Source organism: Castor canadensis, chromosome 6 (genome assembly GCF_047511655.1).
Source record: "Castor canadensis chromosome 6, mCasCan1.hap1v2, whole genome shotgun sequence".
Classification (NCBI taxonomy): Eukaryota; Metazoa; Chordata; class Mammalia; order Rodentia; family Castoridae; genus Castor; species Castor canadensis.
In genome coordinates, this window is record NC_133391.1 from 39,628,857 (window position 1) to 39,654,576 (window position 25,720).

A 25,720-nucleotide genomic window follows, 5' to 3' on the forward strand; every position below is an offset into this window, starting at 1 on the left:
TCCTGGTCATTGGGTTGATTGAGGTAAGATAACACCATTAGATTATTGCTACAACAGAAAGACTTTCTGAAATGTGCTTCCCAAACGCTTGTCTTGCCCATTCAGAAACAAAGGAATTCTCTGGATTATTAGAAACTTTGGGCAAGGGTTTGTTTTCAGTTTTGTTTCTTGTTTTCAGCAGAGAAGCTGCTGCCTGTGTGCCAGCACCACCTTGTGTTGGAAATGAGTACGTCTTCCAGCCATGGAGAACAAGTTAAGTTTGGACAATCTGTTGAGGACCACTCTTCTTTTCTGTACCCTAGAATATTTAGATTGGAAGAAAACCCCAGGGGTCAATGTCAAATGGTTCTGTGCCATCTAGGCAAGTCTTCTCTAAGGTCCTTCCCAGAGCTAAAGGGTTTTTAGTTCCCAGAATATACCTAACTCCAGAAAGCTAACACAGCAAGAACTCCCAGAACAAATGAAAATGAAAGAGTCAAATGGGAGAGACCACAAGTCACTCTTTCCTATTTCCTTTTGGTTTCATTTTCTTGGAACTTCTGGCATGTCAAGACAGCAAAAAACATGTGACTAGGGTAATGCTCAAGAGATCGCCCCAAGTGGGTCTAAAATGAAAGGGTGAGATCAAAAAATGCATTAAATATCCTAGAATAAAAGGTAAGAATTTAATTTTTTTCAGAGCAATGATTTTTGATAAGTGGTTGCCAGGCAGATCTTGTTAAGAATCTTCTGTCAGACAGAAATAATGTAAGCTTGAGATCAGTGCTATCCCAAATCCTACATGTAGGTGTGTGTGTGGAGAGGTGAGGGAGGAGGCTTGGATTGGATGAGTACTAAGAGCCTTTTTCTTCTCTGAGATCTGCAGAGATCGTTCTTACCCTGTGATCCGGAGCCATCTACAAGATAGACAAGGTATGTCTTTGCGCCAGGGTGACTTGGCCTCAAGGTCCTAGGGCACCAAAGAAAGTCGATCTGGATCAGATATATCTAATGGTTCATATTCCTCAGCTGTTTCTCACCCCTTGTGTTCTTTGGATGGCTTGTGTATTCACCTTATAGCTTTGTCACAACATACATGTGGCAATATTTCAGTCCCCTTCAGTATATGGAAAAGTCCTGGGCTGGGTTGTTTGTATCCTCATCTCTGAACATCTTGGTACAGATGTATTTGATCCTTGCTTCTGACTTTATCATATATGATATCAAATTGTGAACTTCAAGAGATGGCAGAAAGGCCTGGCATTGGTGGTTCACGCCTGTAATCCCAGCTACCCAGGAGGTGGAGATAGGAGAATCTTGTTTGAAGTGAGCCTGGGCAAAGTTATCATGAGACCCTATCTGAAAAACAAACTAAAAGCCAGAGCTGAGGGTGTGGTTCAAGTGGTAAGAGTGTTTAGAAGCCCAGAGTTCAATGTCCAGTACTAGAAAATAAATAAATAAATAAATAAATAAGGCAGAAAGCATGGAGATCACCTGGTCCAATGATCTCATTTTTTTTTTTTTTTTTTTTAGCTGAGAAACAGAGGCTCCAAAGTAGGATGTGATTTGTTTAATCTCACACATCTTGCTAGGACTAGCAATCCTGGGGCTCCTGACTATTTTGGTCACTAGCAATCTATCTCAATCTCTCCTCCTCCCTGTCACCACCTCCACAATGGCAGAGATCTGTTCTCTCTTCCCCAGTAATCAGGGCTGGTGTCAAAAGAAGATGGCTTAAAACCACATTGAGAGAGGGTAAAAGGTAGCAGATAGGAGCATGGGCTCTGGAGCCAGGCACCACGTGTAGGCTCTTTGACCTTGAGGGAGCTAATTAGTCTCTCTGTGCTTCAATTCCCTTGCATGTAAAATGAGCTTAATAATAAGAGTAGCTATTTCATAGGCTTGTTGTGAGAATTATACTCATGTATGTGTGTGTGAGTATGTGCATGTATTTGTATATTTGTGTGTATATATATTTATAATATTTATATACATAAAACAGTATCAGACGTATCTTGTAAGCCTTTGTTAATAACTGTACCAGGTTCTGTTTAATCTGCACATACATCCAACACACACCCACGCACACACCCACACCCACTTCTCTCTCTTGCCCAAACACATGTTGTCTCTCTTCCTCCCCCCTCCCCCCCCCTTCCCGATCCTCCAAGTTTTTCTCCAAGCAGTACCTCCTCTGTGAGGTCCACCCTGAGTACTCACAGTCTTCCTTGCCCTGGCCTATGTTTTTTTTTTCTCTATACTTTATTACCATAAGACTTTTATTTATTTGACTATATTGTTGTCTGTCTCTCCCCCCCAACTCTACCCCAAGGACTGCCCATCTCCTAGCCTTTAAATTTTATAAGGGTTTTTTTAATCTGTTTGGTTCACTGATCTTTCCAAGAGGTGAGAGACAGTGCCTGGAACATGGAGAGTGCTTGCTAAATATTTGATGAATGAAGAATTGAAGAGTAATTAATGTTGGATAATCATTTGCTGTTTCTTGACATCCCTGGGTGTGTCCATTAGGAAAAGGCTAACCCCCACATGTCTGGAGCGTCCTAAGTCCAGGGGGCACACCCTCTGGGTGCCTTTTTCACTGCCCCCACCTCTAACGCTTTACTTGCCTTCCTCTCTCCTAATTTTAAAAATTATTTCTTAGGGAAGTGTTACTTTCTGCTTTTAATTAATTTCAATGCTTTTCACACTCTTCTAAGTCATATGTGTTGTTGTTCTTAGTAAGTCCTTTTTTTTTTTTTTTTTTACAATGTGATAACCAAAACCCTAATGTGGCATTCCTGGAAGGAGAGCCCCAGCCAGGAATGTCACGCTCCGGAGTCTTTTCAGAATCTCCATCCTCTAATTAGGATGGCCACACATCTCAGCTGCTGCTTTTGACTGCCGCTGTGAGCTGAATGTTGATGCCTATCTTTGTGCCTAGATAATTTCCCTGAGCGGCTAAAACTAATAATCAGTGGTATTTTCAATAGAGCCTTTCCATTTACTGTGGGTGAATTATTTAGCCCTTCGGTTTTTTTTAAGATCAGATTTAATTCCTTGTCATGTTTCCTAATTAAAAAGATTTGTGGGATTCATTTTGATTTTTTGAAAAATTCCTTCTCAGGAATGCTTATCTCGGCTCTAGTTTCATCTGCTTCTTTCACCTCTTAATTCCTGCTGGAGTTGTTAACGCGTCAGACTTCAACAGCAGGGCGGATTCTGGGGCTGTCTCTTTGTTGCCTCTTTTTCAGACGCAGGCTGGGGTCTTTATATTCAAGGCGGATGGGCACAAATGCAGCCTTTTCTCCCCCTACCCCCTCACCCTCTTTTGGCCCCTCGTCTGTCCTTTTGCACCTCCTCCCAGACTCCTACTCCTTTCTGATATGGAAGCCTGTCTTCCATATCTATTCCTAGTGCTCCCCAAATCCAGGCTGTAAAAGTGGCCCATGGAAATAAAATAACTCATGATAATAAACTAAAATAATAGGTAATACTATAACCTGTGTCTTACCCCTTACTTGGTCCATTTTCCTGTTTTAGGAGACATTGATTCTTCTCACATCCAGCCATAATTTCAACTTGACCCTCTCTTCATCCATCACCCTGTGTCCTCCATCTGATTTTTTTCATATTTCCAGAGCAAAATGTCTCTGATCCTTGCCTCTTCCTCTCTCCTTTCCACTCGATCATTTCCTCCTAACATTCCTGGTATTCACAGATCTAAAAATCTTGGAATTACCTGGGGATCCCTGGGCTGGGTTTAGCATGGCTTAAGACATCTCCACCCTGAAGACATGTAGAAAATGTACAAGATAAAGCAAACAGTTTGGTTTTCCTGAGAAAACTAGTTACTCTGGCCACTAGACTATGGGACTGGGCCTGAAACAACCATTCATGGGGAAGCATTCCTGCATTAGGTGCTTTGCAAGAGAAAAAACTGCAGGCAATGTGCACAGAAGATAACCTACTTCAGGACTGTGAGTGTTAACAGTGCTGGTGCAGTCTGTGATCAGAAGTCTTTCAAACTCTTTGTGTCCCACAGGAAGAATCCATGGCAGGACACATGGGTGTAAAGGGAGTTTATTAAAAATTAGGAAAGGGAAATTCAAGAGGGAGCTTGGTGGGTGCAGGTGGAATCTGGAGGCCAATAGAGCATGCTTCTCTCCCCCACATACTTTAAAACTTACTCTATTTAAAACAATGGGAAGGGAGGAACCAGGTGACTTCCATCCAGTAATCAATGAGCTGGGCGGGGCATGAGCAGTTCCCTGCCAGGTGAGGGTGGTCTGGGTGTCCCTGTGCTACCTACCTAAGAGTCCCAAACTTTCCCTACTTCTAGCCTGCCTCAAGAGGTTGAGCCTCAACTATTAGACCAGCCTTGAGAAAGGTGTGGGAAGGTGGGGTGAAGTCACTTTCTATTGAAGGAATTTTAGAAAGTTCCAGCTCTTTTAGAGCTCCTCAGCAAATAAAATGTGATCATCATTAGTTACAAACCCAAATACCAGGCAGATCATTTCAATGTCAGCTTGGCATCAGTTTTTGGTATGTGGCAATACAAGCAAAAGTGAAATCGGAGACCAGGCACAGTGGCTCACACCTGTAATCCCAGCTATTTGGGAGGTAGAGATTGGGAGGATTACAGTTTGAGGCCAGCCTGGGCAAAATGTTAGCAAGATCTTATTGCAACCCACAAGCTGAGTGTGCTGGCATGTGCCCATTTTCCCAGTTATGTAAGACATATAGGTAGAAACATCATGGTTCAAGGCTAGCCTAGGCAAAAATACAAAACTCTATCCAAAAATTAATTCCAGTTAAAAAAAAAAGGGGGTGGGGGTGGGTTGTGGTGTGGTTCAAGTGGTAGAGTGTCTGCATAGCAAGCATAAGACCCTGAGTTCAAACTCTATTACCACAAGGAAAAAAGTGAAGCTGGAAGTGCAAAAGGTTTCATGTGAAATCCTCCAGCTTTAAAATCATGGCCTTTATCAAAAAAGTTTAAATATTTCTGTTCTGTTAAAGCTTTATTAGCTATTACTCTGTGATCCTAGGGTTAATTAATCATTTGAACAATTCTCACCATGCTTATCTTTAACCCAATGGTCCCAAGTCAGTAATAAGAAAAAAATCACTAAAGGTTGCACTGCTATTTTTAGTTCCCTTTCTGTTACTTAGGGACATAGCAGTACATTTGAAAATTTGTCCATCCAATATGTAAATATACCAGACGTGTTCTCCTATCCTACTCTGCAACCACCAGCCCAAGGTAACTCAGGCTTCAAGGAAACAAAGAGTGAACCAAACCCATAAAAGACTGAGAGCATGTTCTAACTTTTCTAATTAAACTTGCTTTATAAAAACATACTCCTTCTTTAAGGAAGGCTAATTCTTAAGTCATTGAAACTTCTACAGTTCACTTTTCAAGACTCATGTTATTCTGATACCAAAGCACGATGAAGATAACCCCAAAATAACAGTAATGATGTATGATTTTTATTAATTATATTTTTTCAATATGATGGATTAAACCTAGGGCCTCGTGTACATGTTAAGCATATACTCTTACCACTGAGCTACATCCCAAATTATATTGGTTTTTTTTTTTTTTCTGAAAAACTTCTATTGCTTTTTTGCTGAAGATGGAACCCGGGGTCTGAGCATGCAAAGCAAGTGCTCTATCACTGAGCTACACCCCATTCCTCCAGTTTTTTTTGAGACAGGGTCTTGTTATGTGGTTCAGGCTGTCCTCAAACTTGTGATCTTCCTGCCTTTACTTCCTGAGTGCTGGGATTACAGGTGTGTGCCTGACATAAATGAATTTGCATCCTAAATAAAAGATGAGCAAATTGAATCAAACATAGGATTACTAAAATAATACAACACCACAAAGCAAAATTTATATCAGGAATGTAAGGATGGATTTAACCTTAGGAAATCTATTAGCATAATTGATTATATTAATGACCCAGAGTAAAAATGAATGTAATAATGGAGACAATTGATAAAATTTAACACCATTTCCCAATTAAAAGCTTATACTAAACTAGGAATAGAAAGACATTTCTTTAAAACCATGATGTGTTCTAAGAATATTTAGCATCAACTATGGGTACTTGCTGTTACTGTATTAAAGCTGAATGCCCATTGTGTACATTTCTCAAAATTTTTCTGAGATTTTAGCCAATGTAATAGGAAGAGAGAAAACTTTATTATTTGCAGGTGAAATGATTGTCTATATAAAATTCAGAGGGATTCATTGATAAGCTATTAAAACTAAGATGACATTTGCTCAGTGTGACATGATATAGCATAAATACACAAAAATCAATAGCTTTCCTAAATTATAGCAATGAAAACTATTTCATTGATTAAATCTATAAAATATCTAGGAATGAATTTCACAAGAATTGTGCAAATTTATGTGAAAAGTATGTTTAAAATGTATTTAAAATATAAAAGACCTAGGGGCTAAGGGTGTAGCCCAATGGAAAAGCACATGCTTGGCATGGATGAGGCCTAGGGTTCAATTCACAGCATGCAGGCGCGCGCGCGCGCGCGCGCACACACACACACACACACACACACACACAAAGACCTAAACACATGAAGAGATGTATGAATGGGAACATTCATTATATTGAAGAAGAAAATTAGGGAAGAGATTCTTTATGAAACAGCAAATATATTACAAAGCTGTAATAATCATAATAGTGTGACATGGCATATGAATAAGCAGATAGTGACTAGAATAGGTAAGAATATTCAGAAACATATATACATACATACAAAAATATGTGTGCATATTATGCAAATTAGCTTGTGATTGATGGTGGTATTTCTAAGTAGTAGGGAAAGAACAGATTATTGAATAAATGATGTTAGAAGAACTGGTTAAGCATTTGTCAAAAATTTCCACAATCTCTTATTAGAACAATTTCATTTCTAAGAATTTATTCCAAAGAGGTTACTAGACAAATGTCTAAACAAGAATGTTCACTGCAGTATTTTTTGGAACAGTAAAAAAACTGGAAACAACTTAAATGCCTATCACAATAGATTATTTCATATTTGCGTATATACCACACGAATAAACTACGGAGTGCCATTACTCTACTTTAAAATAATGAAATCGATTATACATATTTTGATGAAAGTGTATCCACATATTAAATGAAAAAAATCAGGTTCTAAAGCTGTATGTATTTTTTGATCTCATTAACAAATGTGTGGAGGCGTAGAGAGGTCCAGAGGATATAACACAACTGTTTCATTTTCTGTGGATAAATACTACTTCTTTGCCTTTAAGAATATTTCACTGTCTTAGCTGTCTTCACCCAGGTGATTTCATGAATGCCTACTTGAGGTCCTAGCTTGAACCCTTTCGTGGGGGAATCTTTCAAGATACTCTCCCCTAGGTGAAGCACACTCTCATGGAATCTTGAACTTGCCATACTGTCTATAAACCATATTGAACCTTTTGTTTTCTTTCCTAGATTCTAAAATCCATTGTAGAAAGCCAGTGTTTACTTCCAAGACTAACAACAATGTCTGGTCATTAACTGACACTTATTTCACTTTTATTATATGTCAAACGCTGTGGTACTTGCTTTCAATAATCTCGCTACGTCCTAGCTAGAAGTTTAATCATCTCCACTTTGAGGAAGAGACAGTCAGGTCAGAAAGCCTGTAGTTGAGTTGGGATTCTCAAGGCTATCTCTTGGCCACTACATTCACTATAAGGTGATCAATAAATACGGGTTCTGTAGGAAGGAAATACAACCAGCCGTAGCTTGTGGATCACTTGGTAGGAGACAGCAGTGAGTTTTTAGCGTTGGAAAAGTGTGGTTGGATTTCAACGCCTTTACAACGCAGGTATCCGTAAGCCCCGCCCACGACGACCGCGCGCGGATGCCCGGAAGGGAATGGTAGGGGCGGGGCGATCTTCCAGGGGCGGGAGGAGCCATCGCTGATTGGCTGGATTTAGGCGGAAGTTGGGAGGTTCGGTGGTCCGAAGACGCTAGCTTGTGACAGGGAAGGGGTGAAGGAAGGCGTCTGTAAAGAGTGCCTCTTCGTTCCTTCTCTCCCGGGGAACCTTGGGATAAAAAAACAACATCCCGGCCCCGCGGCTAGCCCCTTCCTCCAGGCTCTCTCCGCTCGATTCCGCCACCGTTATGTGGGAAGCGAATCCGGTGAGTTGCCGGGCGGGACGGGGCGGGCCTAGTGGGCGGGGTTGATGGGAGAGTGGCTGAGGGGGTTCCCGGGAACTGCTCCCCGCACCCGCTTCAGGCCGGGTGTTTTGAGTTCCGGGATTTTGAGCTCTGCGGTTTTGATAGGTGGAGATACTCTGTCTCAACGCTGTATTGCCACCTTTTCCCAGTTCATTTTACTTCCGGGGGCGTCTCTGCCTTCCTTCACTGTTCTGTTTAACTTTGTGTTTTGTCTTGTCCGTTCTGGATGGGGGAGCTCCTGTGTTCCAAGTGTCTGCGGGTTGAAGCCCTTTGATGTCTGTAGTGGCAGGACCGGTGATCCTGAACGTCTCGCCTGCGATCCCGTCCCGTGTCTGCCTCGATATTGATTGGTCTTTTGTCTTCTTTGCTTTTATACGTTTATTTCAAGTGCAACCCTCAAAGAGCCGTATTTGTCTCCCAAGGGTGTCCATTCATCCCCGTGTGGTTGAAAGTGCCTAGTACATGACAAATGGACACTTTGCATCTTAGAAGTTGACTGCCCAAAGTGGCAGAATCACATTTAAACAAGTTTCTAGATTTAATATGAAATTATCCCTTTTGCTGAGATAACTGTCTAAATTCATTTTAATAACCCTCAGAATCCATACTTAAAATGGTCACGACTGTCTTCCTCTTCCTATTTCTGGAGTATGTTTCTGTATAAGTTTATAGTAAAGCCCTTTACATTTTTAAGTTCTTATCCAGTAGAGACAAGCCTATTGGTTTGGGTTAGATACCTGCACGTTGCAGTTCCATTTCAGTCCATCTTATCAAATATTTTTTTGATCCATACATATAATACTATAATCCGTGCAAATTAGAAAAGTGATTGCTTGTATGTGATTTTTAGCAAAAATAATTTTAGAATTATGAGAATGCTCTGTTTATATATTCAGTTTCACTATCTGCCATCAACAACCTTCATTTTATATTAATGTTCGTACATATATAGATATATATTCAGCTGGCAGAGTGGCTCAACTGGTAGAGCACCTGCCTTGCAAGTGTGAGGTCCTGAGTTCAAACCCCAGTACTGCCAAAAAAAAAGAAAAAAAATGCATATATATATTCAGGTTTTTTTAGCAGTTTTTTTCTTCTTGATTCTCCATAACCCTTTACTCACCTACATGCATGACTTGGTCAAGGTCACGTGTTCTAAATCCTTCAGTATATTGTAAGCTCCTTATGAGTGTAGAGTTTTTTGTTTACTGTAGTATCTTTATCTGGAGAACAGATCCTGTCACAGAATAAATATTTGTCGAATTCTTCATGTTCATTCTTCCTTCTGTATTATGCACACATCAGAATTTACTATTGGGTCATTTGTATGTTTGTGAGAATTATAACGGTATTAATGTATGTGTCATTTATTTGGTTTATAATGTCATTATCCTGGGTCTTTGTCAGAAATGCCCAGTTTTCGCTGCAATCACTGTTAAGATTTTTCTTGATTTCAGCAGAGCAAGCTGACTTTTATTCATAGGAGTAAGCTTTTCACATGTAGTCCCATGTTCTTTGACCCTGAGCCACCCTAGTATGGCTTAATGCTACTATGTTTTATTTTGTATGGATACTGTTTTTCTTCCTGTGAGTCTATGAATGCTGCCAATCAGCACACCTTAGTTTTTATTTATTTTTTAGTTTAGTTTTTAAAAATAACATTCTATGCATGGGTTTCTCTAGTAGTTTGTGAGTTTCTTTTATTAGAAGAGGTATCAGCATATTCTGTCCAGCTAGTCTTATGAAATAAAAATTGTTAGCCTATGGATTCAGATTTGGGTTTGAAATCCAAATAAACAAGTACGGAAAAAAAAAAACAGCAAGAAAAATGCAGATGACTTTGGGATTGCTGACCACTTTAAGTCACTATTTACCATTTCCTCCCATTGAATGAGATAAGTTCTTTTTGTGAGGACAGACTGTTATTTGGTGACTTAAGGTGCTACAAATATACCTACCATGTGATACTGTGTTCCACTACAAGGGTTTTTAGGAAATGTTACATTGACCCTGACCATGGACCTACACAGCAGCAGTCTCCCTTTCCGTGTAAAAAATCTCCAGGAAATACTTGAATGCGGAAAATCACGCCTGACCTTGCCAACATGTACTTGGAGTGGGGGGGATGGGGAGAACCGGGGGTGGGGGTGGGGGCGGAGGACCCAAAACAAGCTAACCAAAGAGCAATAAACTGCATCTCAGATCATAATTTTGTTTTATTTTTGAAGATGGACAGAAGGTCTGTGATGGTTCTGTTTATGTCTTTCATTGACCAGGAACCTTGAGGTGAGTATCAGGTTCCTGCCAAGGCTGGTCAGTTTAACAGAGGCAGCAGGTGTTGTCTTGTGAGCTCTGGGCCTTTCTCTGTCCAGGTAGGGAGTCCAGGACCAAAATCTCCCCATTTAGGAAGGTGACAAAGTCTGTAAAAAGATTCGGAGGGTTGCTGTCACAGCTTTGACTGCCCACCCTGCCTTTATCCTGTTTTCCTCGGCTCTTTGTCCTTGTTTTATTTCTCTTTGCTTGGATTGGAATAAGAAGTTCCCTGGAATTGTGTTACACAGGAGAGAGTTTTAGCTTTGTCATTCTGATAAGGGAAATTGCAAAAATGACAAACATCTATTCCAGAGCACTTGATAGGAAATGTCAAACTCTACCAAAATTCTGTTTTATTTGTAGTGAGCTTACATTATCTGAACAATCTGATGAGTTAGCTAGGGGAGAAGAAAATGATTTTCGTAAGATCAACACATTATGATTGTCTTAATACTTAAGTCCTTTTTCCACTCCATCTGACCCTTGGTAGCAACGATAACATTTGTATGTTGGTGCAGTTCTTTATCTGAAACTCTGCCCTTTTTTTTTTTTTTTGGTCATTTTATATTCACAGCTGCTTCTCAAATCTCTTAGCTATGATTCTAGCTCTCCTTTTTCTGTCAATTTGCTTGACAGAATAAGCAAATTTTTGTGTATTTTTTGTCATCCTTACCCATACCTTAGCTCCTTCCACCCTGCTTCTGTCCCTTATGCTTTACTTGACAAGAGATCACCAAGAACCTTTGAATCACCACATATAGGTGGCAACTTCGGTCTCTTTTGTCTTTCAGCAATTTTGAAGCCATTAGAGACTTTCCTTAAAAATCTTCCTTTTTGTTGTCTCTGTGGGTTTCATCTTGCTGTGATTTGTCTTTGAATTATAATCCTGACTGAGCTGCACAGCTTTCTCCTACCCCTGAAATATTCTACCTTGCATCTTTTTTTTCCCTTAGCACATCCTTTTTTGATGACCTCCAAGGCTTCAAAAATACTACTGTAGTGAATATTCCTGCTGAGTGTACATCTTTAATACTGACCCCACTCCTGAACAGGTGGTGAACAACTCTATTATTGTCCTTCTGATAGTGCAAACTTTGTATGTATATGCAGAACTCACTCAGTCATTATTTCATTCCATTTCAAATAATTAGCAAATGTCTACTACATATAAAATAAACACTATTCTAGACACTAGAGAGAGGAAATACAGAAATGGATCAAATCAGAGCCTACCCCTTGCAAATTTGCAGTATAGTTTGGTAGGAGAAAGTGGTATCAGAGGGTGTCACGGACTAGGAAGGCTTAGTGAAGTAAGTTACATTTGAGCTAGGTCCTCGAGTTATGGAAGTGGTCATATGGGAAGTTCACAGGAAGCAAGGTGACGAAAGTCCATGGAAGTAAAAGAATGGCAAGTACAGTTTGGATAAAGGATAGAGGTGAAGAAAGTTCTTATCTGAAAGTCTCAGTATAGGCATCTTCAGAGATGGAAGATGGAGGGTCATGGGCACTTGCCACTAGCACTCATGGCATAGCTCTTCTGTGGCAGGCCAGATATTTTATAGATACATTCAAGACTGGGCTGGAAATGGAGGTAGAATGTGTTCCCTGCAGTGAAACCTCTATAGAGACATAGTGTCTATGAAGATGTGTTCCTGACAGTGGAATTTATTACCTTGAAACAACATACAATCAAGAGTTCAGCTGGTGGAGTGGTTCAAGTGGCAGAATACCCACCCAGCATGTGTGAAGCCCTGAATTCACACCCCAGTATCGCAAAGAAAAAAAACCACTCCATTTACTACCATCTTTATTTTCTTTGGCATTCTTTGGCATTCTTCTAACAGTGATTGGTAAGTATGAGTATTAATATGACCCATATCCACCTGAGGCTGGGAAAATAGGATGGCAGTGGCAGAAGAGCATACTCACAGGAGTGAAGCATTTGGTGGCGGGGGCAGTGTGGGCACTTAGTTATCTAATACTTTTGTTATATAGAGATTTTAAAATTATTATCTTCATTTTTTTTTTAGTAAAAATATTAAGGCTCAAAGTTTTGTGAACTTTTCGAACAAGGACAGAACCAGATTTTAAATCTAGAACTTTCTGGCTCTGGAACACATACTCTTCCTAGGACACAAGATATGCAATGGGTAGAAAGTGACCTATGAAGAAAACTACAAGGAGTCAGAATTTAAGGAAGAATTCCTCATTTGTAAAAAGAAAAATAAAACAAAAAACCAAAAACCAGCCATGACTGTGGCCTCAATGTCCATGTTTTCCTAACTTTTTTTCTAGTGGTGCAGCACAGGGGTAAGAGTAGAGAAATAGTGGGCCAGTCCCCAGGACTGGTGTGGCAAATCCAGTGCCAGGCCAAGGAAATGAGTCTAGTAGTTTTCAGTATCAGGGAGGATAACAAATTTGGGATGGAGGTGGAAGGCCCGTGTTTGTAAATGTGATATGGAAGTAGGGGGTGAAAAAGTGGCCTGGATGTGACCCTCCTGCCTGAAATTGAGTCTTTAGCTTGTGCAGCTTACCTTCCAGGAGTTAAACCTGATGGCACTCTTGTTTATTAGGCACCTATTGCAAGCCCGTTGGTACTGAGCCCAAAAGCATATTATAGTGATGATCAGAATCGATTAGGCTCCAGCCCTATGGGTTTGCAGTCTGATGCAGGCAGGCAAACCTTACATAAATAATTACTAACTTCAGTTGTGATAAAAACTATGAAGGAACAAAAATACAATGACAGTATAGAAGGAGCTGGTATAGTCCAGGAAATCTAGGAAAGGCTACCCTGTAGAAGTAACTTTCACAGAGATCTGGAGGACTGATGAAGAGTTAGCCAGATAAAGGGTGCTTGGAAGGTGGAAGGACCACTGAGACAGTAGAAATGATGTGGGACTAGAAGGAGGGTAGTGTTTGAGAAGCCATCGGGTTGCAGCACAGTGAACCAGAGGACCACCTCTGGAAGTAGGAAGCAGACCACTCATGGCTCTGTGGCACATGGCTAGGCTTTTGAACTTTTTGGCAAAAGCTTAGACTAATGGGAGATTATCTTAGATTATGGGTGGGAGTCACTGAAATCATGGGGTCCTTAAGAGTAGAAGGCGGGAGCAAAAGAAGTGATGTAACTATGGAGGAATGGTCAGAGAGACACAGTGTTGCTGGCTTTGGAGGTCAGGAAGGGGCCAACAAGCCAGGTGTGTTAGGTAGCTTCTAGAAGTTTGAAAAGTTGCTGTTTTAAGCCAGTAAAATTTTTGGTGATTTGCTCCAGCAGAGAGACATGAGAAGGCCAGTAAGGAAGCTATAGCACAGTCCAGGGTAGTGGCAAAGGTGATTTGGACTAAGTGGGTGGTAGTGGGGAGAGAAAAAGAGAAGGGGATACATTTAAGCTGCCCTTTGGATGGTGAATGCCCGGTTTCAGACACAGGTAGCAGGAAATGGGAGATGTTTTCATTGAGATGAAGGAGACTAGAAAAGGGGAAGAAGACACATAGAGGATGTTGAGAATTTGGTTTTGGTTTTGTATGCTGCTGTGGTTTGGGTGACATCTTAATTGTGTCTGCCAAAGGTTCATGTGTTAAAGGCTTGGTCCCCAGGATGTCATTGTTGGGAAGTGGTGGCACTTTCCAGAAGTGGGATCCAGTAGGAGGTACTCAGGTCATTGGGAGCCTGAGTAGCTGTTGTGCCACCCCCTGAGTTCTTAACAAGAGCGTTGTTAAGAAAGGAGCAAGCCTGGCCCCTGTTGTCCTCTGCTCCTGGTTTGAGATGCAGTCGCTTGCTTACTCTTGCATATGCTCTTGCCATCACCACCTGCTGTCCACTGTCAGGATGAGGTCCTCACCAGACCTGAGCTGACAAGAGGTGCCATGCCCTTGAACCTCCAAAACTGTGAGCTTTTGCTTTATCAGTAGCGTGTGTTGGGTATTTTGTTATAGTGATGAAAAGATAATACATGTGTTTATCAGGCATCAAGTCAGCGAGGCAATTGGCTAGGTAGGTGAATGGACAGGGATGGGCTAGAAATTGAAATTTGGGCCTTAGTGTTTTTAGATGGCCTTCAAAATCATGAAAGTAGGTGAGAGCCTCAGGAAGGTGATTTTTAAACTTTCAGCACCCATGCAGACTACCAACTCTAAATAAAATAGGATTTTAAAAGTTAATGTTTTTATTATCATTGAAAGGGGTGATTTTTTGTGACTGGGCATGGTGGCTCATACCTTTAATCCCAGCTACATGGAAGGCAGAGATTGGGAGGATCACAACCCAAAGCTGGCCCAGGCAAAAAGTTAGTGAGCCTCCCCTCAGCAAATAGGATGGACATGGCATCTTCTGCCTGTAACACCAAATGTATGGAAGGCATAGGTAGGAGGATGGCAGTCTGAGTTAAAAGCTAGACAAAGGGTGTGGGGCATGGCTCAAGTGGCAGAGCAACTGCCTAGCAAGAGCAAGACCCTGAGTTCAAACCCCAGTACCATCAAAAAAAAAAATTAAAAGAGTGACTTTTTTGCAGCCTCCTATAAAATGCCTGTGTCTAATTGATTTTAGATAGCTTGAGATGTAAGTTAAATCCATATGCTTCAATTTTTTTAGCTGTATATCTCTACTGAAGTAAGAAATCCCATGCCACAAGTATAGATTGTCAGGATTTGCACAGTGAGATATTTGGGCTGTCAAGATCAAACAGACTGAGAAACTGTGGGAGGATTTCTCCCTAAGACTGTTTCTAGTGCTTTGTCCGTTGCCAAATGGACAACCTTATATTTTTAAACAACTGTAGGTGTGAGTGTAAGCAGCCTGAGTATTTGGAAGACAGTCTGGAAAGCATTCCCTCATGCTTGTTGTAACATGGGATGTATCTTTGTATGTCCACAGTAGTTTATCAGTCCCACTGTGTAATGAGGAAAGATTGCTGTAAGGAAGGAGATGCACTCACACAGTGCTAGTGGAGCCATTTGCACCGTATTTGGTGACTTTGAAAAATCTGCTTTCTTATTCTGCGCATTAAAAATCAGGGTATTTTGGCCTTGAAGTAGCAGGTTCAGGTTATTTAAAATTCTAAATACATCTGTGCTATAGTTCATATGAACAGGTCCTTGGAAGTCATGGAATGGCTTTATTGGTATTGTTAGCATCATGAAGAAATGTGTTTTATCTCATCCCTCATTTCAGAAATTCAACATCAGCACTTTCTTCTGTGCCAGCCAGCAAGTGCACGTGTGAAGAGTAATCTTACAAATGTTGCCATCTCTTTCCACATTGAAGAGCCGTGCTCCGAGGAGGCACGACTTGATGCTAATCAGTTTCCACTCAGTTGTAATCAGGAAGTAGGTTGCACCTCCTAACCACCCGTATGTTTAAAGAATTCTTTGGTAACATCAACACCTTTTCTTGCTATTTGTAGCGCTCTTGCTCTGTCAGTTTTGAATGTCTTGCACCTTTCTTTAACCTATGTCACAGTTCACAAAAGTATCATCATCTAAAAGAAAACTATCTTCTCTTGTACTATGAGTTTTCACTGATAGGCAGAGAAAAATTATTGTACTTTTTTTTCATCACATACTATATATGTATCCCAAGGACTGATTGATATTTTATCCACAAGTAATCTGTCCAGTTGTAAAACAATACATATTGAAACAGGCATGTGATGGTAATATTTCTTCCATCTCCATGTGCCATTCACTGTACATGATGTCCAGCAGAATCATTGAATGAAAGAGTTTCATCAGTCACTTGTTTTCTCCTCAGGATTTCATTTGGCATACATTTGAATTCAAAAGCCTCTCAGCAGTATCAAGACCTTGAATTGTTTTAGCTGAGGAATATCTCTTTTAACCTTAGTTTCTTTTCTGTCCTTGTCAACAAAGCAAATGGATTTTAAGCTTTGTGTGAAAATGATATGAACGTTTACTTGGGTTTTGTCCAACTTGTTTTTGTCTGCATATTCAATGAATGTTAGGTGATAAAAACTGACCACCACTGTTTTAAGTGATATTGGGAGAAAGTGAGAGAGGTTGGGCAGAAGCTAAAAAAGTAAAATTGGAGTGGGTATTAAAGTACATAGAAAGTAATGGAATAAATATAGTATACATAAGACAAACAAAAGAATTAGAATTAATCCCAAAAGTATTCAGTCCAAAAGAAGATTAAAAAGATGACAGAGGGAACAAAGAATAGGCAGCACACAAGAAAGCACATAGCAAGATGGTAACTGTGAGCCCACCATATCAATAATCACTCCACTGTGCAGGCTCCAAGGAGCCGAGTGAGAAAACAGATGGGATATAAAGCAAGACCCAAGTAGAAACTGTCTGCAAGAAACACATTTGAATGGCTGGGAAAGTCACTCAGTGAGTGCCTGCCTAGCTTGTGCAGGGCCCTGGGTTCCATCCCCAACATGTGAGGTGGGAGAGGAAAACCATTTGAATATGAAGACACAAGTAGGATAAAACTAAATACAGAAAGATATATAATGCTAACACTATTCAAGAGAAAGCTTGAGTGACATATTAACATTAAAGTAGATTTCAGAGATAATGTTATTAGTGATAAAGAATATCATTTATCAGTGATAAAGGGGCAATGAATCAGTAACATTTGTACACCTAATAATACAGCTTCAAAATGCATGAAGAAAAGCTAATAGAATAACAGTAAAAATAGAAAAGTTCCCAATTATAGGAGATTTCAGTGGTTCTTTATCACTAATTGATAGAATAAGTAGATAGAATATGAGAAATTCTGTAGAAGACTTGATCAAGTTTTAAGACTTGATCAAGCAACTTGATCTATTTGACATTTGTAGAATACTCCATTCACCAACAGCTAAAGACATGCATGTTTCTTTTTCCAGCTACACAGATACCATTTAACAAGATAGAGCATATTTAGGGCCATAGAGAATGTTTCAGACTTAAAAGAATCCATGTTCATGTAAGATGTGCCTTTTGACTAAAATTGAATTAAATTAGAAATCTGTAAGAGAAAGATGTGTAAAATTCCTGAGGATTTAGCACATAAATAACATACATTAAACCGGAGGCCAAAGAAATAATAGTATAAAAACATACCATATTAAATTTGTGCAATGCTCTGGAAGCAGTATTGAGAGGGGAATTTATAGCTAAATTAATGCATATATGTTACAAAAGATACAATGTCACAAATCAGCTGACTTGTTCCTTTTTAAGAAACTTAGAAACAGAAGAGCAAGTGAAATTCAAGCAAGAGCAAGGGACTTAAAGGTTAGAGTGGAAATCATTGAAACCAAAAACAGTGAAAAATCAATGAAATCAAAAACTAGTTCTTTGAGAACATCAACTATATTGATGAACCTGTAGCCAGACACATTAGATAACTAGTATTGAGAATGAGACAGGTAACATCATTACATGCTGAAGACATTAACAGGATAATAGAGATACATTACAGCTTTGGGTCAACCAATATGACAGCTTAGACTAATTGGACATATTCCTAGAAAGACACAAAGTAACCTTCAAGAAGATAGCATGAATAGCCTAATATCTGTTAAAGAATTTAAATTTTGGAAAAAAATCTACTCGCAAAGAAAACCTTAAAAGCTGGGTACATGGCTCAAGTGGTAAAGTGCCTCCCTAGCAAGTGTGAAGCCTTGAGTTCAAACGAGTACTGTGAAAAAACAATCAAACAGAAAGGAAAACCCCAGGCCCAGATGGTTTTCACTAAATGAGCTCTACTAAGTATTTAAAGAAGAAATTACTAATGCTATACAAAGTTCCAGAAAATTGAAGAGTAGGTAATATTTTATAGCTCATTCTATAAGGCTGTCTTTATCCTGGTATCAGAATCAGTCAAAACTGTGGACCAGTATCTCTCATGAACATAGATGTAGGAATTCTAAACGGATGGTGTTTATCCCAGGAATGCAAGGTTTATTTGATATTAAACAGAAATTAGGGCAACTCACCAGATAAACAAACCAAAATAAAAAAACCCCAGCGATTTTAATATATGCAAAAAAAATTAGACAACACCCAATATCCATTCCTGATTAAAATTCAGAGCAGCCTAAGAATAGAAGGGAACCTGTTCAACCCGATGAGAGACATGCAGAAGAAGGGGGTTAGCTCAGCAGGCTGGAGGTGCTCCCTGCACTTTCCCAAGAGAACCTTGTTTCCATTATTGTCCTTTCCTAGCTTGTGTTATCTAAACTTTGCAAATACTTTGTGTTGTAAATGTGTTTGCATGCCTGAGGTCTTGAGCCACATTACACCCATTGGTCCAAGTGTATATATTAGTGATGAGAGTATAGTGAATGTCTGCTTTCACTCTGGGGATCTGGGGCTTTAGTAAGACCTCACTCACTTAAAGTTCCATATGTTTATGTGTGTGACTCTCAGTAGAAATCCTGGACATGTAGGCGCAGGAGAACTTGCTTGGTTGGCAACACTTGGCACATGTTATCACGCATGTTTGCTGAGAGGATTCAGTATGTACTATGTGACTCCACTGGGAAGGAACACTTGGAAGCTGTGCTTGGTTTCCTCTGGACCTCACCTCATGTGCTTTTTTCCTTTATTGATTTTACTCTATATCATTTTACTCTAATAAACTATAAGCATGAGTAGAGCAACTTCTGGATCCTGTGAGTCTTCCTAGCAAATCATTGGCCATGGAGATTGTCTTAAGAGACTCCTGACACAGGACACGTGTACAAAACACCTACATCTGACACAACATTTTATTTTTGAGACAGGGTCTCAATATGTAGCCTAGGTTGGCCTAAAACTCACTGTGTAGCACAGGCTGCCCTCAAATTCACAGTCCTCCTGCCTGAATTCTGAGTGCTGGAATTATAGCCTGTGTCACTACATCTGAGTTTTAATACCAACTTAATAGTGAAAGACTACATTCTCCCTAAGATCAGGAATAATTCAAAAAGATAAGAAAAAGAAAAATAAGCATTTAGATACTAAAAGAAAGAAATGAAGCTACTTTATTCAGATGATATAATGCCTATGTAGAAAATCTGATGGACTCTCCAAAAAGGTCCTAGAATTAATAAATGAGTTTAGTAATGTTACTGGATACAGGATCAACATACAAAATCCAATTCATCCCTATATGCTGGCAACAATCAGAAAATGACTTTTAAAATGTCATTCCGATTGTAAGAGTATACAAATATAAAACACTTAGGCATGAATCTCACATAAAAGACTTGCAAGATTTATACATGAAAAACTACAAAGCAATAGTGAAAAAGAACACTTAAGCGAGAATACTCATTCATGGGTTGGATTGCTCAGTGTTAGTGAGTACCTATTTACAGATAGATTAATGTAATTCCAATGAAAATTCAAAGGATCTAGAATAGCCAGAGCAATTGTGAAAAAAAACAAATTTGGGGGGCTAACACTGCCTTTTTAAAAGACTCAATATGAAATCACAATTATCAGAACAGTGCAGTATTGGCTAATAGAACAGAATAGAGAGTCAAGAAATAGACCCTAAACATATCGACAGTTGATTTAAAAAAAAAAATGTAAGATTCAGTGGGAAAAGGACAGTTATTTCAGTAAATGTTGCTGGGGTAATTGGATACACATGCAAATAAAATAAACTTAATACTTTGTACCACATACAATTAACTTAAAAAAGATAATAGCCCTACATTTAAAAAAAAAGCTACAAATTTCCAAGATAAAATTTTTGGCAGTATTGGGGTTTAACTTAGGGCCTCATGCTTGCTAGGCAGGTGCCCTGTCATTGGAGCCACACCCCCAGGCCCCCAGGTTAAAAATTTTGTAGCTTGATGAATAAAAGAAACAACTTGATAAATTGGACTTCATTGAAATTAAAGACTTGCACTTTTGAGACACACCATTAGGAGAATGCCAGCTAAGCCAGAGACTGGACAAGATCCTTGTGAAGTATATGTCCTGGACCAGAATAGGCTAAGAACTCTCAAGTTGCAAGAAAAAGGAAACAACCCAATTTAAAAAAAAGGTAAAGATTTGAACATCACCAGAGAGAGAGAGAGAGATGCTGATGGAAGGTAAGCGTAGGAAAAGGTGTCCCCAGCATTAATCATTGGCGAAGTTCAAGTTCAAACCACATTGAGATACTACTACATGTCTACCTATCTAAAATAGAAAAGACTGGCCATTCCAAGACTTGATGAGAATGTGGAGCAATTAGAACTGTCCTAGGCTGCTGGTGGGACTGTCAAATGACACAGCTACATTATAAAAGTTCATCAGTTCCTTAAAGCATTAACACCTTTCACAAGAGCCAGCCACTGAACTTCTAGGTATTTACTTGAGAGAAAAGAAGCATATGTCTACACAAAGTCTCAGAGTGTATGTCAGCAAGTGAATGGAAAAACTGATAGATCATGCAGTGAGATACTGCTCAGCAATAAGAGGAATTAACCATGAATAAATGTCAAAGTATCATGCTGAGTTAAAGAAGCCAGAGAGAAAAGGGTGCATACTATACAACTGATACATATAAATCTACAACATGCAAATTAATCTGTAATGACAGAAAGCAAATGAGTGTTGCGTGGAGATAGGTGGGAGGCATGAAGAAACTTGGTAATGAATGTGCTCATCATTTTGATCATGATGATTGTCTTGGATTTACACATCTGGACTTACCAAATTGTGCAGTTAACGTATGTGCCCATTGTTGTTTGTCACTTGTACCTCAATCAAACTGCTAAAAACAAGACAACAACAATAAAAAACCTACTATTTCCTAATAAGGCTAGAGAGTGAAATTCACAGCACTGTCCCTGGACTTTGGAGTAAAGCAAAAGATTTTGTGGTCAGCTTGTCAATTGCAAAAAGACCAGCAGGGATTTTGCTAGGGATAGTGTTGAAATTGACTCTTCAGATCTTTTTTCTTTTTCTTTTTATCAGATTCCTTTTATATTTGACAGAATTTACTAGTGAAGCCATCTGGTACTAGATTTTTTTCTTTACAGAAAAAATTTTAAGCTGCTAATTTGATCTCTTTATTTGCTACAAACCTATTCAGAGTTTCTGTTTCTTTTTAAATTGGTTTTAGTTAACTGTATTTATTAGAAATGTATGTTATCTCAATTGTTAGCATTAGTTGCTCTAGTATTCTTTAATCTTTTTATTTCTGTCAGTACTAGGGTTTGAACTCAGGGCTTCATGCTTACTAAGCAGGCTCTCTTGCTCTCTTGAGCTGTGCCTCCAGCAAATCTTTTTATTTCTGTACCATCTTTAGTCACACCCCTCATTCATTCCTTAACTGAATAGTTTGAGTCTTATTTCTCTTTTTAGCAGTGTAGCTGAAATTTTCCTATTTTTCAAATAAACAGAACTTAAAAAATTTCTCTCGTTTTCCCATTTTGTTTTTTTCTCCCAGCTCTTATCTTTTCCTTCCTTCCTTCAGGTTAATTTTGATTTAGTTTGCTCTTTTTCTCTAGTTTCGTAAGGTAGAATATTAGGTTATTGATTCAAATATTTTTGCCTTTTTAAATACAGGCCTTTACAACTATAAATTTCCCTCCAAGCACTGATTTAGCTGCATTTTATAAGCTTAGTATGTTGTGTTTTTATTTTCATTCATCTCAACATATTTTTTAATTTTCCCTGTAGTTTATTCTTTGACCCATTGGATATTTTTAGTAGTATGTTGTTTGATTTCATGTCTTTGTGAATTCCCCAAATTTCTTTTTATTACCAGTTTATAATTAAATTCCATTTTGGTTAGAAAACATACTTTGTATGACTGCATTCCTTTTCAGTTTACTGAGACCTGTTTTATGGGCTAGCCTGTGGTTTAACATGGACTCTGTTCTATATGCACAAGAAAAAGTTACAGCCTGTTATCAATAACAGAGTATAGTTGTCTTACAGTGTTTTCCAACCCCTCCACCTTCTTGATGAGCTTTTACCTCATTTTCTATGCATTATGAAAAGCTGGGTACTGAAATCCGCAACTTTTGGGAGAGGAGCAGAGTTTTCATCAAAGTTAAGCAAACAGGTCTTTAATAAGAGGCATTTGTGGAAACAAAAGTTAATGATTGGAGCTATGTATAAACTCATCTGAGTCTGGAGGATAGTCAGCTAAAGGATTTTTAGATTTTTGGCTTGAAGCATCTTTAGTTGGTGTAAAGCAGGTGGTGGAAAGGGGAGCTTTTCCTGGATTGCAGTTGGTGGTCATTTCTCTGGCACCTGTATCAAGTTGATCATCCTCAGTGTTCAGGACTTCAGGCAAAGTAGTTTTAATTTTAGTGAGTTCATGTCAGAAAATCCAGAGCAAATTTTGAAATATTAGACTTGTAGCTAAGAAAGAATTTAGTATACAGCCCAAATTGCAGATAAACAGTAAAATACAAAAAAAAAATGAGCAAGACTAGAATCTAATAACAAGTAAACTATAGTTTTCTTCTGCAACATGAATTTTCTTTCTCCAGACCCTCAAATTTTACCAAAGACAGTCACAGTAAGACTGATTTGTTTGTAAAATGAGTTTAGTTTCATTATATTTGGCTTAATTATTTGCTTAAAGTACAGTAAAAAGTGACTCTGTAGGCTTCTTGGAAATTTGCTTTTCTGGGATTTTAAATAAAGAATCTCAGATTAGACTTTTCAAAAAGTCTCTCAAGGATCAGAAGCCAGGCCAAGAACTTTCCATCAGTTTTCTTCTGTAGTACCTGAGTAAATTCTTTACCTGACGTTCCCCCTAATATTCTGAAGTTCCTGGCCCTGTCAGAAAGTGATTTTTTTTTTTCTTTTGAGACAGGATCTCACTGTGTTTATGTTGTACTGTTGCTCAGACTGGTCTCAAACTCCTGGGCTTAAACAGTCTTCCTGCCTCAGTCCCCCGAGCACATATAACCATGCCCACTGAAAGTAGCATTCCTTATTTACTGCAAAGCCAGGAAACCTATGAGGAAAGTACATAGACCAGGCCATTTTCTTGGGGGCTTCTACTGCCTTCATAACACAACTTACAATTTTTGAATTGTTTTTCCCCCCTTTAAGTCTGATAGCTTACCTTCATGTGTTTTGTTTGTTGTTAGGTCATATATGTTTATAATTATTATGTCATTATAGTGGATTGACCCTTTTATCACAATGGAATGTTCCTGTTGTCTCTAATAATTGTTTGTTTTAAAGTCTATTTTGCCTGATATTAGTATAACCACCCTTGTCCTCTCATGATTGTTGCTTGCATAGTATATAAATATTTTATCCTTTCACTTTCCATTTATTTGTATCTTTGGATCTAAAGTAGATGGCTTATAGTTGGATCTTTAAAAAAAAAATCTCATCCTGAAATCTGCCTTTGAATTGGATTATTTAATCCATTTACATTTAATGCTATTATTTATTTGCATGTGATCCCAAGAGGGCTCTGCTTCACTGTCTGTTCTCAGTATTAAACTTCTGCCTGTTCTGCCATTCTATCCATCAGAGTGCCTAGCCTTAATTATTTTTCATCAAGATCTCCACTGTTTTCCATCTCGACCTTCAGCACGGAGTTCTGTGCTCTCTCTTCTAAATCAAGCCATTTACCTCAGGCAGAGATGTAGAGCTCTTTGTCCTTACGGCCTGCCCCTTCCCTTAGGTATAGTCCCAGTGCCACTGCCCCTGGAGCTGAGGACAGGAGCCCTCTTTTCCCAGAATGATACCCACTATTTGGGCACTGGGGGGATGGTAGCAAAACCTGGTTGTCTTGGCTTGCTTCTCTTAGCATGAAATCTCTACCCTGCAGACAAACTGGACTGATGACAATCAGCACAGTTTTGTCAGCCTGCCTTGTCTGGGACAGAGCTTCCACTATTTGACTGTCATGGGTAGAGGAAGGAACATTGTCCTGTGTGTTGTCTGTCCAGAATAGAGCTTCTGTACCTCTCTGAAGGGCAGGAGAAGCTCCATCAGCTTGATCTTCCCACATAAAACTAGTCTGGGAGGTGCAGGGAGAGGAGCCCGTGTTTGGCTGCACACCCAGGTGGTACTTTGGGAATAGCTGGCACAATGGAGTAACGTGCAGATGGTAACACAGTCCCACAGACTCACTTGTTCTGGGATTCAGTACATTTTCTTAAATGGGCATTTCTCCACTTGCTGCGTGCCCTTAAGAAAACTTCTAGACTTTACTTGTTTGTTTTTAAAAATAACTTTGACTAGCTAAAAAACAAATTTGCTGAGGAGAGGGTCAACTGAGCTCTTCCCTCCCCATTTTAATATCAGGGTTTGGCTTTTTATATAGAGACCAAAAAGGACATTTTCATTACCAATCATGATCCTTGAGGTAGTATGCTTATACTAACAAAATAAATTAGACATTGTTGTAAAAATCTTACTGGAACACAAATGATGGATCTGGAAAGCAGCCTTATTTTCCAGGATATGGAGCAGGGTTTTGATTTGAAACTCGTCCTCCACACTGCTTTTCAGTTTGATGATCCAGACTGTTCCCAGTGCCATAAATAAAGATTCTCCTTGGAATAGATGGCTTTATAGACAGGTGCCACCAGCATACACACTACACTTGGAAATGCAGACTGCTCTGCTGCTTCATGAGAACTTTTTTCCCTTCACAGCCTTCTACGCAGGAAGTGTCATTATCTCCCAATTAAAAACAGGAAAATCAGGCAGAGTGTGGCATTGTGACTGAGCTAATTCATTCATCTAACATTTATTAAATGCCTACTCCATGACTGATAATGTGCACATGTTTCTTTTTATTACCTATAAATGTGTTCTAAGCAGAGCCATTATTACTATGGTTACAGCATTTAAATTTTATTAATTTAAGCTGGAGGTTCTCTTTGAGCCTAATTATACAAAATAGCCATTCCTTTAGAGAGCAACTTACTGTAGAAAATTACAAGGTTTTATCTTATGAAATGAATCTTTTGATGGAAAGCCAGCACATCTGTGAAGCTAAGCAATTAAACTAAGGTCTGGCAACACAGAAGAGAGGGTCTAAGTGCCCATCTGTGCAAATGAGGCAGTGGGCCTGGTAATGTAGAGAGAGTGATGCCCAGCGGCCTTGCGGGTTTCTTTAATCTGCTTTGTACTGCTAACTCTGGTTCTAGACAAAATAATTGTATTATTCTCTGCCTTGGGTTTTTCCCCTGACTTTAACTGGCAAGTAATGACTTCTCTCTCCTGTACATTGGGTTATGAAGGGAAAAAATGGTGTAAATTGACAAAGAATTGTATAAAAGT

At 39.2% G+C, this 25,720-nt stretch overlaps 1 protein-coding gene across 9 annotated transcripts in view; it reads left to right on the forward strand.

The window, feature by feature from the left end:
• The first annotated feature begins 536 nt into the window (after positions 1 to 536).
• Positions 537 to 25,720, forward strand: part of Parp11 (poly(ADP-ribose) polymerase family member 11) — a 46,341-nt gene continuing 21,157 nt past the window's right edge. For 5 of the 9 annotated variants that reach the window (XM_074076250.1, XM_074076256.1, XM_074076254.1 and 2 more), the window contains exon 1: positions 7,948 to 8,162. Coding sequence is in view for 1 of the 9 variants with exons in the window: in XM_020183449.2 (XP_020039038.1) it covers positions 8,145 to 8,162 (18 nt within the window). In the remaining 8 variants the exon portion in view is untranslated. Of the gene's footprint in view, positions 658 to 790; positions 913 to 7,947; positions 8,163 to 25,720 lie in introns of those variants that run through there. The other 4 variants (XM_074076249.1, XM_074076253.1, XM_074076255.1 and 1 more) reach the window with 3 other exon arrangements.